Source organism: Schistocerca gregaria, chromosome 8, assembly GCF_023897955.1.
Source record: "Schistocerca gregaria isolate iqSchGreg1 chromosome 8, iqSchGreg1.2, whole genome shotgun sequence".
Classification (NCBI taxonomy): Eukaryota; Metazoa; Arthropoda; class Insecta; order Orthoptera; family Acrididae; genus Schistocerca; species Schistocerca gregaria.
In genome coordinates, this window is record NC_064927.1 from 504,843,822 (window position 1) to 504,860,104 (window position 16,283).

Consider the following 16,283-nt stretch of genomic DNA (forward strand, 5'->3'; position numbering starts at 1 on the left):
GAGGTGGCATTCTAAAATGCAATTTATTCCTTGGCCGATGTGGTAATACTTGACCACAATAAATTCAATGCCTTATGGTAAAACACAAGTGCATCTTACCACATTCTGCAACAGCTTCCAGAAGGCAGCTCTCCACAGGCGGACTTTCACCATAAGATCTGTGCCCTTTGAAACCATGTATGCAGCAGACAGGAAGACACCTACAACTTTTTCTGGGCCCTGATAAGATTCCAGAAGATAGTACAGCCATGGCTGGATAGGTGCCAAACAACGGTAAAGTTGTGAGGTTGCTTCCACAAATAGATAATATTTTCCCTGATACAGAGAGAAGACAGTAAATAGACAAATCTGCTAATAAGAAGTAATCTGGAATAGTTTTATAGGATGCAAAAGTGTTTTACTCACTCTCCTCTGATACGGAACTGCAAATGCTGGCAATGCTGCAATTAACACTTTGAATATTATTGTTGCCAGCTTCAGCACAAAGTCAGTGATACCCACTATCCAAAGCAAATCCCACATACTCAGAGGCTGAGAGTAGGGAGGTATGAACACCAAACTAGAGAAAAGGAAAATAGATATATCAGTTAATTTAGTGCACTTAATACACCATAAAGGACATCATGAATGTAATTTCTACACACATTATATTACAGTACATATAACAAAACACTGAAGTTAGTTATAAGGAGTTTGCAGTTTGCAATAAGATCAGAAGTACCAATCATATGTTGCCCAGATACTGGAAGCCTTGGTCTAAAATACTGGCTTCAGAAATTATACTTAATAACATTGTAAGGGTATGGAGGAGAGGGGGAAAAATCATACAAACTAGAGATATGTTTTATCATATGTAAATTGGAATTATTTCAGTTGGGTTAAAGTAAAATGTAATGTCTAATGAGCTGGTTAAAAAAAACTGCTCTTGTACATTTGGTACTCTAAGGCTTTTATGTGTTAAAAGACATCTTGTTAACAACAAGAACTGCATGTAACATCTTTAACCGTCAGACCAGTCTTTGGGTATACAACGTATCATCAGTGGTATCTGATACAGAGGACAAACAAACAATTGTACACATATCGATATTTACAACATTGTATGTGTAACAGTAGAAACATATGTTTACTTACATATTACATAACTCTATATCAAATCCGCACGTGTGTGTGTGTGTGTGTGGTGTGTGTGGTGTGTGTGTGTGTGTGTGTGTGTGTGTGTGTGTGTGTGTGTGTGTGTGTGAAAATCATAAATTTTCTATGGTGTCAAAATCAATGTTGATCTAATAAATATAGAACCCAATGGATATTTAAAATCTAGTTATAACCATGTCTATGTGCTTATAATGGTATATAATCTACACTCCTGGAAATTGAAATAAGAGCACCGTGAATTCATTGTCCCAGGAAGGGGAAACTTTATTGACACATTCCTGGGGTCAGATACATCACATGATCACACTGACAGAACCACAGGCACATAGACACAGGCAACAGAGCATGCACAATGTCGGCACTAGTACAGTGTATATCCACCTTTCGCAACAATGCAGGCTGCTATTCTCCCATGGAGACGATCATAGAGATGCTGCATGTAGTCCTGTGGAACGGCTTGCCATGCCATTTCCACCTGGCGCCTCAGTTGGACCAGCGTTCGTGCTGGACGTTCAGATCGCGTGAGATGACGCTTCATCCAGTCCCAAACATGCTCAATGGGGGACAGATCCGGAGATCTTGCTGGCCAGGGTAGTTGACTTACACCTTCTAGAGCACGTTGGGTGGCACGGGATACATGCGGACGTGAATTGTCCTGTTGGAACAGTAAGTTCCCTTGCCGGTCTAGGAATGGTAGAACGATGGGTTCGATGACGGTTTGGATGTACCGTGCACTATTCAGTGTCCCCTCGACCATCACCAGAGGTGTACGGCCAGTGTAGGAGATCGTTCCCCACACCATGATGCCGGGTGTTAGCCCTGTGTGCCTCGGTTGTATGCAGTCCTGATTGTGGCGCTCACCTCCACGGCGCCAAACACGCATACGACCATCATTGACACCAAGGCAGAAGCGACTCTCATCGCTGAAGACGACATGTCTCCATTCGTCCCTCCATTCACGCCTGTCGCGACACCACTGGAGGCGGGCTGCACGATGTTGGGGCGTGAGCGGAAGACGGCCTAACGGTGTGCGGGACCGTAGCCCACCTTCATGGAGACGGTTGCGAATGGTCCTCGCCGATACCCCAGGAGCAACAGTGTCCCTAATTTGCTGGGAAGTGGCGGTGCGGTCCCCTATGGCACTGCGTAGGATCCTACGGTCTTGGCGTGCATCCGTGCGTCGCTGCGGTCCGGTCCCAGGTCGACGGGCACGTGCACCTTCCGCCGACCACTGGCGACAACATCGATGTACTGTGGAGACCTCATGCCCCACGTGTTGAGCAATTCGGCGGTACGTCCACCCGGCCTCCCGCATGCCCACTATACGCCCTCGCTCAAAGTCCGTCAACTGCACATACGGTTCACGTCCACGCTGTCGCGGCATGCTACAAGTGTTAAAGACTGCGATGGAGCTCCGTATGCCACGGCAAACTGGCTGACACTGACGGCGGCGGTGCAGAAATGCTGGGCAGCTAGCGCCATTCGACGGCCAACACCGCGGTTCCTGGTGTGTCCGCTGTGCCGTGCGTTTGATCATTGCTTGTACAGCCCTCTCGCAGTGTCTGGAGCAAGTATGGTGGGTCTGACACACCGGTATCAATGTGTTCTTTTTTCCATTTCCAGGAGTGTATATTGTCACAGTACGCAGACCATTGTGCAAACATGTTCAGCTGTCAAATGTTAAAAGGCAACATTTCCTGGTCACATTGGCCAATACTGTCACAGAACATAGACATGGAACTGACAGGTAAGCCAAAGAGTCTATATTACAGGTCCCTTATTAGCCCTGAGAACATATCAAGATACATCTATGACACATACTCCCATATTGATTAAACTCCATACTTGGACAATTAGTGTGGAAGAGATAAAAACTGATGCTAAATGTCATGAAGTAAGATTGACATGGTGCAAAATCTGAATCTAGTAATGCAACATCATGCTGGGTGGCTAGTCTACGTTGATGGCTAACAGTTGAAATATAATATTTTCAAAGTACATAGGCATTATACTACACTACTCACTATGATACAGACCACATCTTCATGAAACAGCTGCCAAAGTTGTTATGAGAAATAACAGCATCCATTAAAATTTTAAGTACTGGTACTGGTTGGAAGACCAGTACAGTAGCTTTCCAAACAACAGCAATGTCAAGTGTGTATTTGGTAGCTGAATACTCTAGTCCAGTGTACCTCAACAGCACTCATACACTAAAAGGTTGATATCTCAGTGACCAATGCAACAAAAAGCCTTGCCATAAAACTATTAGATGGACAACAGTTAATTTGTTATCATTGCTCTCTAACAGTCGCCCACTGCATCTTCATAAAGTCATTACTACAGTTGAATTAATACAGCTCAAATGAATCTTATGTCATTAGGATTCCGCTCTGCCGATACATTATCAACACTGTATGATGCAATTAAAACACGTAAGATTTAGACTGAAATTACAATGATCCCATATTCTGACATGTAATTTTTTAATCCTGTTATTTATTTATTTATTTGTTTATTTATTCACTTTAAGGCAGGCAGACTATCACAACAATAAGGAAAGTATCATTCCTGCTGCTAATAATGGGTCCTGTGAGAGCAATGTATGGGTGGTGCACATTTAGTTAACTGCTTGAACAGATCCGCAAAGACATGGATGTGCGTTGTCTTACTCTTTTGGAGCTAAATATTTGGTGTGAAATAGTTTTATGAAAATTGTGACAGATAACAAATATTTATGGAATGTTCTAATCTAAATAAGTAACCAATAAGACACAGTCATTACCCACTCAGATTTAGATTTTGTCAAGTAATCTATAAAATATATATAAGTAAAGATGTAAATGTATGTTAGTTCAAAATGTTAAATCTCCAAAAGTATTTCACTGACTGCTTTGAAATTTTAACGGAACACTGCATTTGAATACACACTTTTTATATACCTACTGGAGCATGACATGATGTTAAATATGTATGTGATACAAGGTGTGACAGCAACACAGAGATCCTCAGAGGGGGTGGAAGAACTTTGGCAGCATCAGCGGCCTCATTTCCCGTCAGAACGACGTGACCAGGATCCCACATAATCATCACAGTGACTCCTTTAAGAATGAGCAAGAGGAAGATTTCTTCAACCCTTCGCGCTAAGGGATGGACTGTGTACAGCACACTGAGGCTCTGAAGGGCAATGAAAGAGTTGACGCAGATGGCGCAAATGAAAAGCCTGTGTCGCTGGATGTACTGCGTGGCCTGATCCAGGTCATAGAGCTCTGCTGCAAATACTGAGCAATGTTCCGGAAGCCAATACCAAAAACCATTGGAGCCAATGAAGACCCCACGGTCAGTCCAAGAGCCATCAGTGTTCACAGAGGCACTATCTCTAAGTACAATATGAAGGTCACGAAATTTACAATGATAGATTGAGTCTGGAGTTGTTTCCTTAGGATGCAAATGAAGTGAGGTGAACATGGGCTACTGTATGAATCCAGAGTGGTAAAATGTTCATATCCATCGGGGAAGAGACAGGCAGCATAAAGTTAAGCTGCCAGAGCAAAATCCGAAAAAGGGAGCACCAGGAGATAACAGAGAAGAGGGACGTGTCGCATACTGGCAGTCAAAGGAGTCATCAAAGAAGAAAGCATATGGCCAGGCATGACAGACAAACAACACACGTATCTGCTGAGTAGAACACCATGCTGGTATGTCAGCGGTAGTTCAGCTGCTTCTGCATAGACTCTCTCAACCAGGCTAGTGTAAAAGGCTCCAATGGCCAAACGGATTCCATGATTGTTTGTTTGGTTGGTTGGTTGGTTAGTTGCGTGGTTGGTTTAAAAGAGGGGATAAAGGACCGAACTATGAGATCATTGGTTCCTTGTTCCTAATAAAACAATGCCACAAGTGTGAGAATAAAACAGACACGAAATATAACACAAAATGGAAAAAAAGGAAAAACCACAAGAACAAAGGAAAGGCAACGAACACTAAAAGGAACAGAAGAGGACAAGAAAATAACAGAGATGCTAGAAAGATAACTAGAAACAGAAGAGAGTAAAACAGAAAAGCAGATTACAGTAGCTCGCTGAGCACGAGAATAAAAAGGAAAAGCCAGCCACTCTGCAACACATTTAAACCACCACCCTACAAGCACTAGGGTGGGGGACACAGAGGGACAAAGGACATGCGTTAAAACTTAGATCAAATGATAAAACCCACCCTTACGAACAAAATGTAAAACTAAATCAGCCAATGAGGCGTTGTCAGATAAAATGAATGGCAAAGAGTCCGGTAACCCAAAATTTCATCGCTGAGCAGTCAAAGTGGGACAGTGCACCAGAATATGGGCCACTGTATTCCATGATGGTGATTTGTATTTAGATGACGTAAGATGGATGAGTATGCAGATCCATACACAAATCTTCCGTAGTCTAGTTTGAAATGGAGAAGGGACTGGTACAAACGGTGGAAGGTGGTCTGATCCGTTCCCAGAAAATACCGCTTAGGACATGTAGGACACTGAGGGACTGCATACAATTGGCAGCCAGGTAAGACACGTAGTACGACCAAGAAAGTTTCCTATTACGAATAAAGCTGAGGAATTTCATAGTTTCAGTGAATGGAAGATCAACAGGCCTAAGATGTAAAGACGATAGAAGAAACATAATGCGCCATCAAAAATTCATAGAAACGGTTTTGTCAGTGGAAAAGTGAAAGCCATTGTCAGTGCTCCATGAGTAAAGATGATGGAGACATCGTTGAAGACACCTAGATTGCAAAATTGTCCATGGAAAGTGAGTTAGGGAAGCCTGGCAGGAGACGTGTCATAACAGGGTTAATAGCTATAGCAAAGATGATGATGTTCATGACAGAGCCCTGAGGTACCTTGTTTTCCTGGATAAAGGTGTCCAACAAGACAGAACCTGCACAGACCTTGAAAACTCTGTCTTTAAAAATTCCTGAAGGAAATGGGGAAGGCACCACTGGAAGTCCCATGTGTAGCACTCTACAGTGTATGGAGGATACCAGTACTCCAGCAGGTGTCAGACTTTCTCCAAATCAAGAAACATAGCACAGTCTGGTATTTCCACAGAAAAATGTTCATGACATGGGTTGACAAACGGATGGCACACTCAAAATCTGCACTGTGCAGTGATTACAGTCCGATCCACGAACGATGGCCGTTCATGGAGGTCGAGACAAGGATTGGGAGAGCACTGTTGCCGGTTCCAAGAGACAACTGCAATAAGCACATACATGTGCTTTGTGCTTTGTAGAAGCATTTATCCCACAACTTATATCTCTCACTTGATAATGTACAATTTTTCGCTTACCACCACAATCAGCCACGACAACTCACAACAAACGGAATAAAAATTCACTTAATAACTTGCTTCAATCACATCGCTCTTGTGCAACGCAGCTAGCTCTCTATTCGCACGAAGTAATGACCGCTATCGACAGGGGATCTCAAGTTGATTCCGTATTTCTAGATTTCCGGAAAGCTTTTGACACCGTTCCTCACAAGCGACTTCTAATCAAGCTGCGGAGCTATGGGGTATCGTCTCAGTTGTGCGACTGGATTCGTGATTTCCTGTCAGGAAGGTCGCAGATCGTAGTAATAGCCGGCAAATCATCGAGTAAAACTGAAGTGATATCAGGTGTTCCCCAGGGAAGCGTCCTGGGACCTCTGCTGTTCCTGATCTATATAAATGACCTGGGTGACAATCTGAGCAGTTCTCTTAGATTGTTCGCAGATGATGCTGTAATTTACCGTCTAATAAGGTCATCCGAAGACCAGTATCAGTTGCAAAGCGATTTAGAAAAGATTGCTGTATGGTGTGTCAGGTGGCAGTTGACGCTAAATAACGAAAAGTGAGAGATGATCCACATGAGTTCCAAAAGAAATCCGTTGGAATTCGATTACTCGATAAATAGTAAAATTCTCAAGGCTGTCAATTCAACTAAGTACCTGGGTGTTAAAATTACGAACAACTTCAGTTGGAAGGACCACATAGATAATATTGTCGGGAAGGCGAGCCAAAGGTTACGTTTCATTGGCAGGACACTTAGAAGATGCAACAAGTCCACTAAAGAGACAGCTTACACTACACTCATTCGTCCTCTGTTAGAATATTGCTGCGCGGTATGGGATCCTTACCAGGTGGGATTGACGGAGGACATCGAAAGGGTGCAAAAAAGGGCAGCTCGTTTTTTATTATCACGTTATAGGGGAGAGAGTGTGGCAGATATGATACACGAGTTGGGATGGAAGTCATTACAGCATAGATGTTTTTCGTCGCGGCGAGACCTTTTTATGAAATTTCGGTCACCAACTTTCTCTTCCGAATGCGAAAATATTGTGTTGAGCCCAACCTACATAGGTAGGAATGATCATCAAAATAAAATAGGATAAATCAGAGCTCGAACAGAAAGGTTTAGGTGTTCGTTTTTCCCGCTCGCTGTTCGGGAGTGGAACAGTAGAGAGATAGTATGATTGTGGTTCGATGAACCCTCTCCCAAGCACTTAAATGTGAATTGCAGAGTAGTCATGTAGATGTAGATGTAGATATAAACAGTCGCACAGCATATAACATTCACAGCAGAGCACTCAGCACACTGCTGAACGCTCATTGGCTGTTGAAGAATGTGTGATGTGGAGTTGCAGAAAAAGCCTAAACTCGACCAACAATATCAGACAGGCATGAATCATATGTTCCTTCACCTTGCAAACACAGCTGGTGAGAGAAATGACATGGTAGCTAGAAGAGAGGTGTTTGTCCTTATTGGGCTTAGGCACAAGTATGACAGTGGCTTCACACCAGTGTCTGGGACACTGTGCCATCTGCTCAGATGTGATTGCACAAATGAAAGAGAAAGTGCTTGCCTGCAAGGGAAATGTGCTGTAAGACCTGAATGTTAACATCATCTGGCCCTGAGGCAGAAAATCGGGATGAAGTGAGAGCTTGATCTAGGTCCTCATAGTAAAGGCAGCATGTAGCATTTATGATTCTGTGAGGAGAAGGATGTCACCCAAGCCTTCTCCACTGTTTCCAATGGAGGAAGGCTTGATGAAAATGGATAGAGTTCGAGATCTCTGCAAAACAGCGGACTAAGATGTTGGAGATAGCAATGGGGTCCACAATAACATCAAATGGTTCAAATGGTTCTAAGCATTATGGGACTTAACATAGGAGGTCATCAGTCCCCTACACTTAGAACTAGTTAAAAGCTGAGGTAGGAGTCAGCAAACAGATAGCACACTGGGAGTGGTCCCTTGAGTATGTATCAGTGAGAATGGACCACTTGAGATGGTGGGCAGATGGGAATAGATGTGCATGGAGTCTAAGAGGAATGTGGGTGCTCCAGTGTTAAGGCAGACGAGATTGAATTGACTGAGAAGTCAGCCAAGAGGACACCTCTCTGAAAGGTTCTGCAAGAGCCCCAGAGGGGATGGTGTGCATTAAAACCACTGGGCAGTTAAAAGGATGAGGGAGTTGACCAATAAATGAGAAAGTCTTTCATGGTGAAACCAAATGACAGAGGGATGTAGATGTTACAAAGAGAAAAGATGAAGTGGGGAAGGAAAATGCAGACTGTGACAGTTTGCAGCTGGGTGTTCAGAGACATGGTTTGACTATGAACATAATCCTAGATCAGGAGTGTGACTCCCTTGAGAGATGGAATGCCAACCTCAAGGGGAAGGTCAAAGTGGACCGGAAAGATATACAACAGGTCACAAGGGTCGCAAGGACAGTTTTGTTTCCTGGAGGCAGAAAACAAGTGGACACTATAATTCCAAGAGCAACTAACTCCTCCTTGTTGGATCTAATGCCGCAAATGTTCTATCGGAGGAGAGTCATGATGGAAAAAGGCAGAGGGGGGGACAAAAAGAAGGGTTGTCACCTCCACGGCTATCAAGTGCCAGACACAGGCACAGAGGCTGGAGGATACTGTTCCTCGAGATCTACAGAGGCATCGGCATCCTCACTGGGTTGGCCTGTGGATTCCAGGGCAGAAAAGCAGTTGGCAGTGCGCACTGGCAAAATGGGAGTTCAGCTGGGAGAGGGTATGATGCAGCAACACCACTGAAAAGGATCCCAGAGTCAATGAATGACAGGACTGTTTCCCTGTGTGTGATTTCTTGGAGCCTTTGTGGTTGACAGATGAAGACTCAGATGTTTGTTGGCTGGAGGGATGTAAAAAGTCTTCGCAGGAGTATTCCTTTTGTCCTTTCTAGCCTACCGGTTGTGTAGCAGATGATTTCAGCACCGGAAGTGAAGATGTGGTGGCTTGCTGCATATCTGGAGAAGGAGATGGGGATGTTACCAAGACACTGGGCATTTTTACAAACATGGTGCTGAATTTGAGGTGCAACTCTGCTTGGCTGCATCCTTCATGAAGCAGGTGTAGCATGAGCATTATTGTAAGTGCCAGATGGTAAAATGCAGGGCTTTCAGCAGCCAACAACTTGTGAGCAATAGGGTTCACTTTTCCTTTTACCCGGATCTCCTCGATGGCTCGCTCATTGAGATACTAGGGATATTCTCGAGATGAGCTCCCACTGTGGACATTGCAACTGAAACAGCAGGGAAGAGGAGACATGCAACTGTCCTCATGAGCATCCCTACCACAAGTAACACATTTGGCCATGTTTCAACAGGGCAAGCAAGTGTGGTTGTAACACTGACACTGGTGGCAGCACATCAGGTTTGGAATGTAAGATCAGACAGTGATGACTTCATAGCCTGCTTTGATCTTTGATGGAAGCACTACTCTATCAAACGCGAGAAAAAGAGTGCAGTAGCCGATGGACTGCAGTGCCGCAGAGAGGTAAGTTTGGATTTCTCCCTTCATCAGTCTATTGAGCAGCCTAGTGTAGATAACAGTACCTGAAGAATTCACATGTGATGGGCCTCAACATGAACAGGGTCGCCATGGAGGAGTGAAGCTCCAGTGCATCAACACCCCCTGAATTATAAACGGATTAACTATAGCAAAAGACTGAACTCCTTCAGTATGTGATACCATGAGGAACCGAGGCACAGCTGGCAGAGTCTTGGAATCTTTAGCCTCATTCCATTTACGTTTAGTAGATGATTGGCTCACTGTGAGAACTCCCCCCCCCCCCCCTCCCCCCCAATTGCCAGTGATCTATTAACAAAGTTTCAAGAAATAACTTTCAATGATTACTCTAGGAAAATACTACAACCACCTATGCATCAATCACACAGGGATCATGACAATAAGATCAGAATAATTATTGCTTGCACAGAGACATTCAAACAATCTTTCTTCCTGTGCTCCACATGTGAATGGAACAGGAAGAAACCCTAATAACTGGTACAATGGGAAGCACCCTCTGTCATGCGCCCCATGGTGATTTGCAGAGTATAGATGTAGATGAAAGGGTAGCTCGTGGCTCTGAGAGAGGTAGCAGTTGTGTGGAAGTGGCCACAGGTGAACTGGCTAGGAATACAACTTGCAGGCACGGTGTGTTTGATTTGCACATGATGATGTGGAGGTATGGATTTGTGAGAGGTGGTGGTAACAGAACAGAGGACGGAGAAACTGTTGGGATCAAGGTGTGGGTGAAGTGGATTAGTGGAAATTGAGGCCAGGAGGATTATGGGAGCATTGGGTGGGTAGTTAAGAAAAGTTGATACTAGAGGGAAGGCTCCAAATGGCACAGGTTGTGACGCAACCAATGATCTTGAGCGTGTTGTGCTCAGCAATGTGTTCTGCCACTGGGTGGTCAACTCTGTTCTTCACCACAGCTTGACAGCAGCAACATATCCCTGTGTAAGATCCAGATACAAAACCTGCATGATACACCCACCAAAACATCCTATTCTAGTCCTATCACAGGCTTCTTTTATTCCATCTGAGACGGAGCCTCCTGTGAAGGCAGTCATCTCTTATACCAGCTCTGCTTCAATCACCTCCAAAGATGCACAAAACAGGTCGAAAGGTTGTAGCAGAAGCAACAAAGAAGCATGCTCAATTTAAATGAAAGCAAAATCTCCAAGACTGGTGATGTTTTACAGATGCTTGAAATTTAACAGACACCAATGCGAGACACTTTTAATAGTTTCCACATTGATACTCTGTCTCAAAATCTGGCACAAAATCCAAAGAGGTTTAGTTGCAAGAAATGATCAGTAAATTCACTGCGTGATAGTAATGGTAACATCACTAATGACATTGCCAGTAAAGTGGAGTTACTACGCACAGTTTTCCAAAACTCACCATAAATGGTAAAGTAAATAGTCCAGAATTCAAATCAAGAACCACTGTCAATATGAGCAACTTAGAAATAGATATCCTCAGTGTGGTGAAGAAGCTTAAATCCATTAATAAGCACAAGTCTCCCAGTCCTTTCAGAGTATGCTGATATAATAGCACCATACATAGCAATAACATGCATCCCCAAGATTGACAAAATATCTGTACCTAAAGTCTGGAAAGTCGCAAAGGGTGCACCAATACTGAAGAATGTAAACAGGGTTAATCCACTGAATTACAGACCCATATCACTCATGTCAATTTGCAGTGGGATTTTAGAATATATTCAGTCTTTGACCAAAACGAATTGCCACAAACAAAATGATGTATTTACATAATGTCAGCAAAGGTTAAAAAAAATATTCTTGTGAAACACAACTCACTCTTAATTCACACAACGTAAAGAGTGCTGTTGGCAGTGGACCTCAAACTGATTCCATATATCTACAGTTCCAAATAGGACTGACTGAGGACATCAAAGAAGTTCAAAGCAGGAAAAAAAAACAGAGCTCGCGTGGGAAGATTTAAGTGTTCATTTTAAATGGAAGATTTAAGTGTTCATTTTAAATGCAAGTTGCCAGGCACTTAAGTGCGAAATGCAGAGCAGTCATGTAGCTGTACAAGGTCTGGCCAGAAAGTAATGCATCTAATTTTTTTCTTCGACAATTCTTTATTGAACATAATGAGAATTATGCACACAAAAGAATGGTGTTTTATCTACATGTCTATTTTTTCACATAATCTACATCCCATTCTATGGCCTTCCTCAAGCGCAAAACAAGAGTGTGTATGCCCTGTCGGTACCAATCCTTGTCCTGGAGGCAGAGTCAGTGCTTCACTGTGTAAATCATTTCCTTATCGTCCTCAAAATGTCTTCCATGAATGACATCCTTTAATCTGTCCTCAAGAATGACAACATCAATTCACTGCAACACTTCAGGAGTGACAGACGTGTCTGGTCTCCCTTACCGCTGCAAACCATGGAGCGCCGCCAAACTGCCTCCTGATGACCTCACCTTCCGTGCCCAGCAACTAACAGTACTTCTGTCAACAGTAGATGCTCCATAGACTTTGCACAAGTGTTTGTGAATATTCCCCACAGTTTATTTCTCTGCAGTGAGAAATTCAATGACGGCACATTGCTCCTAATGTACATCACCTACAGATGCCATTTTGAAACTGTCCTGCAGCTACGCTATCTGTTGGAAGTGACTGAAACTTGGCATGTTCACTCAGGAGACTTCAAATAATACATATGTCATGTTTTGCATTCATAGAATAGTTTTCCGCTGAGAAAAAAATGGAGTGCACTACCTTCTGGGCAACACTCATAGGTGCCTTTTCCTCCTGAATTCGTATATCTCACACCTGCTGCATCCCTCTGAGCTGCCAGCTCCATCCTGCTTCTGCCTCTTTCTCCCTCTGCCCACATTGCGTGCATATGATATCTCCCCCCCCCCCCCCCCCCCACACACACACACTTAGCTCATTCAAGTATTCATTCAAAAGCTAGCAAGTTTCCATTCTTTTTGTGTGCTAGTCAATGACTCAAACCTTCTGTTATTAAGCGATGACATGAATTATCAGTTTGATAGTAATTATTACATGAAGAGTTACATTCTTTTATATATGTGGTGAAGGCTATCATGCATATGGAATATGTAAGCATTGCATATTAAAGATTTTGTGTGTTATTTTATTGTGCCTGTCTACTCGCAGGGACTCTGTCATCCTGTGTCGGCTCCGCATTGGCCATACCTACCTGACACACGGACATCTTTTGCGTCAGGAGGATCCCCCCCCCCCCCCCCCCTGTGTCAGTGTGGGTCCCGGTTGACAGTCACCCACATTTTGTTGGAGTGTCCCCGACTGCGCACCCTCCGGCAGTCTTTTAATCTCCTGGGCACGTTGCCTTTGGTTTTATGCAACGATGCCTCCATGGCTGACGACGTTTTAAATTTTATCCGTGGTAGTCCTTTTTATGGTTCCATTTAGGGGGGACCTGTCCCTTTCCCTTTCTGTGTATCTTGTCCTCGAGTGTCCCATTGGTCGCAGATTTTAATGTGTGTATTCGGGTGGTTGACTCTTTCCCAATTTTTGTTCCCATGGTCAGTCAACCAGTCTCCGACCCTCTTATTTTCTTCCGTTTCTTTCTGTCCAGTGTTCGTCTGTACTCTTCTTGTCTCTAGTGTTCGCTGCCGCATTGGTGTTCTTTCAGTGACTGGGGGAGGGGCGTCTCCTCCCCCCTTGGGGTTTTACCTGCTCCGTAAATTTTCGTTTCGCCGGTTTTTTGGAATGGGGGACTGATGACCTTAGCTGTTTAGCCCCCCTAAAACATCCCAACAACCACCACCACTGCAATATGGTTTCTGCATAATAGGTCTAGCGTCTCCTGTGGGAATTTATTGTCACATGAGGTCAGTTGGTGGCAAATATTGCCTTCCCTTGAATAACCACGTATGTTCCTCTAAAACTGGATACGAAAGATTTTGCTCTGACTCCGACAAATATGCCAACTTCTCTTCCAACCAATTTCTTATCAAAGGTGTTAGTGCGCAAACTTTCCTCACAGGTAATTATATTTCTCCTCTTGACTCAGGTTCTGTTTTGAAACTTCTATTTGCATTACTTCTTCACCACTGGCTAGTATTGGCCATGTGGGATTTCTATGCCACATTGGCTAAAGTTGTCATCACACACAGGTATTGGAAACCTGTTCTCTTCTAAGGGTCTTTTCCGACATCTTTTAACATGGATTTGCAACCTGTCAAGAAAGTCTTATTTTACCCACATATTTAATATATTATTTTGAAAAGTTTTGTCTATCACACACTTTTCTGTCATATATATACAGTTTGCTTGGTATAGACTCATAGATGCAATGCTGTTTATAGTAATAACTGGTTTCATGAGTAGGTGCTACTGTCCTCAACAGTTCTTCAGTCTGAAAAAATTGAGATAAAAGAATGTCAGGGATGTAATGTCATAGGGTATTTCAAAAATAAATTTATATTTAATATGTCAAAATAAAATTAAGGATGAAATCTAACAACAAAATCTCTATTTATTGTTGAAGTATATACAGTTTAGATATTTACTTCTTAAAAATAATGTCATTTAAATGCAATCCACTGCCCCGGCATTTAAACAATGAACAAAATTTTGTGTGGCAGCTCAGTATGTAGGCACTACAATGGCTGCCACTTTGCTATGGATATTTTCTTTGAGTTATTCCAGAGAAGTTGGATTATTGCATATACTTTACATTTGACATAACCCCATAAGTAAAAATCCATAGAGCTCAAATCAGGACTGCATGGGGGACAATTTATGTCACTCCTCCTGGAAATCAACTTCCCAGGAAAAATTTCATGAACTGGCAGTACAGACACATTGGATGTGTGTGTTGTGGCTCCATCTTGGTGGAACCGTGTTCTTTAGTCACAATCAGAAAGTTTTGCAATTCATTTAACATCATCACATAATGTTTGGAATTCACTGTTACTGCAGGACCACTCTCGTTCTTGAAAAAGTACAAGCCAATTATTACTTGAGACAAATATCACAGCCCATACAGTAACTTTTGGTAAATGGAGGGGTTTGTTATGCTACTGCTTAGGACTCGTTGCACTCCAGTAATGGCAATTTTGCTTACTGACATGACTGTTCTGGTGAAAATGAGCCCCACTAGGAAACAAGATGATGATAAATGAAGAGCACTCAGTCTCATCATTAATGAACTGCAGCCTATGCCCAGGATCCTAAAGTTTTAATTCTTGCACCAATTGGATTTTGTAAGGGTGCAGTTTAAAGTTGTTTTTCAGAATTCAGTGCAGTGATGATCTATGCACATTTAAAGAATTTGCACACTTATGGATGGAAAGGTTAGCATCACCACGAACAAAGTGATTTACTCTCTTTATACTCTCCACGGATTCACCCATTCTTGATGACCTTGGTTGCCTGGATTTCAGTTTGGCCAGTGTTGAAATAGTCTCCTCAAACATTGTGATCAATTTCTGGATAAGGGGAACACTTGGAGCATCATGTATGTTATATAATCCACGAGCACTGCAAAATTTCCTCCGTGATAGTTGCCAAATCACCATTTTTGTAAAATGCTCACACACAGAACACACAGTTCACTCCCAAGAAGCACTCAATATCTATTGAATCCCTGAAGGCCAAGAAAACGATGAACATACTCCCACTCTCGTTATATGTTATGTGCCTGTGCAGAGAGCTCTTCAAATATAAACTTTCTTTGAAGACACCTGCCTGTTATTTGTTGGTTTAAAAATAGGTTCGCTCACTCATTGCGATGAAGTGGCCTAATGATGCCATGTGCATCAAGCCTCCTCCCGTTGTTTTGTTATAAACTGGAAGCTTTCGATATATATGGAAACTTGCACTTCATTTGTCTGCTCGTTCTCATGAAAACTGCTGGTGCAGGCAATGCACTTGTGACTTCAGTGTCTGCTGGTGCTGAGCGCTTATTGGAATTGTCTGCAGCAGTATCAGGCTCCACATTGGAGAGTGACGCTCCACATTGGAGAGTGACGTTGTGGGCTGAGTAAGACGTGTACCTTAATTGGTGTAAGTGGGTCTGAGTCACTCTATCGAGACTGACTCTTGTTCACTGTTCTTCTGAAATTGTGGCTCCTCTTGTGATCACTCTCTAGGGTCTAGAGTATGGCGAAATGAGCGGTGGACACACTGTATCATTCCTGAGCCACATTTGGGGCATTTTCTCCAGGTTTTGCTTGTACACTCTCCTGTCTTTGTGTCCGACAGGACCTGTAAGCTGAATGTTCCTTATTCTTGTGCTGAGGTTTTGCATGTGGGAGTGT

At 43.1% G+C, this 16,283-nt stretch overlaps 1 protein-coding gene across 2 annotated transcripts in view; it reads right to left on the minus strand.

Annotated features, from left to right (window-relative positions):
* The window catches only part of LOC126285002 (RING finger and transmembrane domain-containing protein 2), a 93,328-nt gene that overhangs the window by 2,430 nt on the left and 74,615 nt on the right, over positions 1–16,283 (minus strand). For both annotated transcript variants that reach the window (XM_049984299.1, XM_049984300.1), the window contains exons 5-6: positions 406–559; positions 100–315 (exon numbers count right to left, since the gene is read on the minus strand). In XM_049984299.1, coding sequence (XP_049840256.1) covers positions 100–315; positions 406–559 — 370 coding nt within the window. The remainder of the gene's footprint in view (positions 1–99; positions 316–405; positions 560–16,283) is intronic.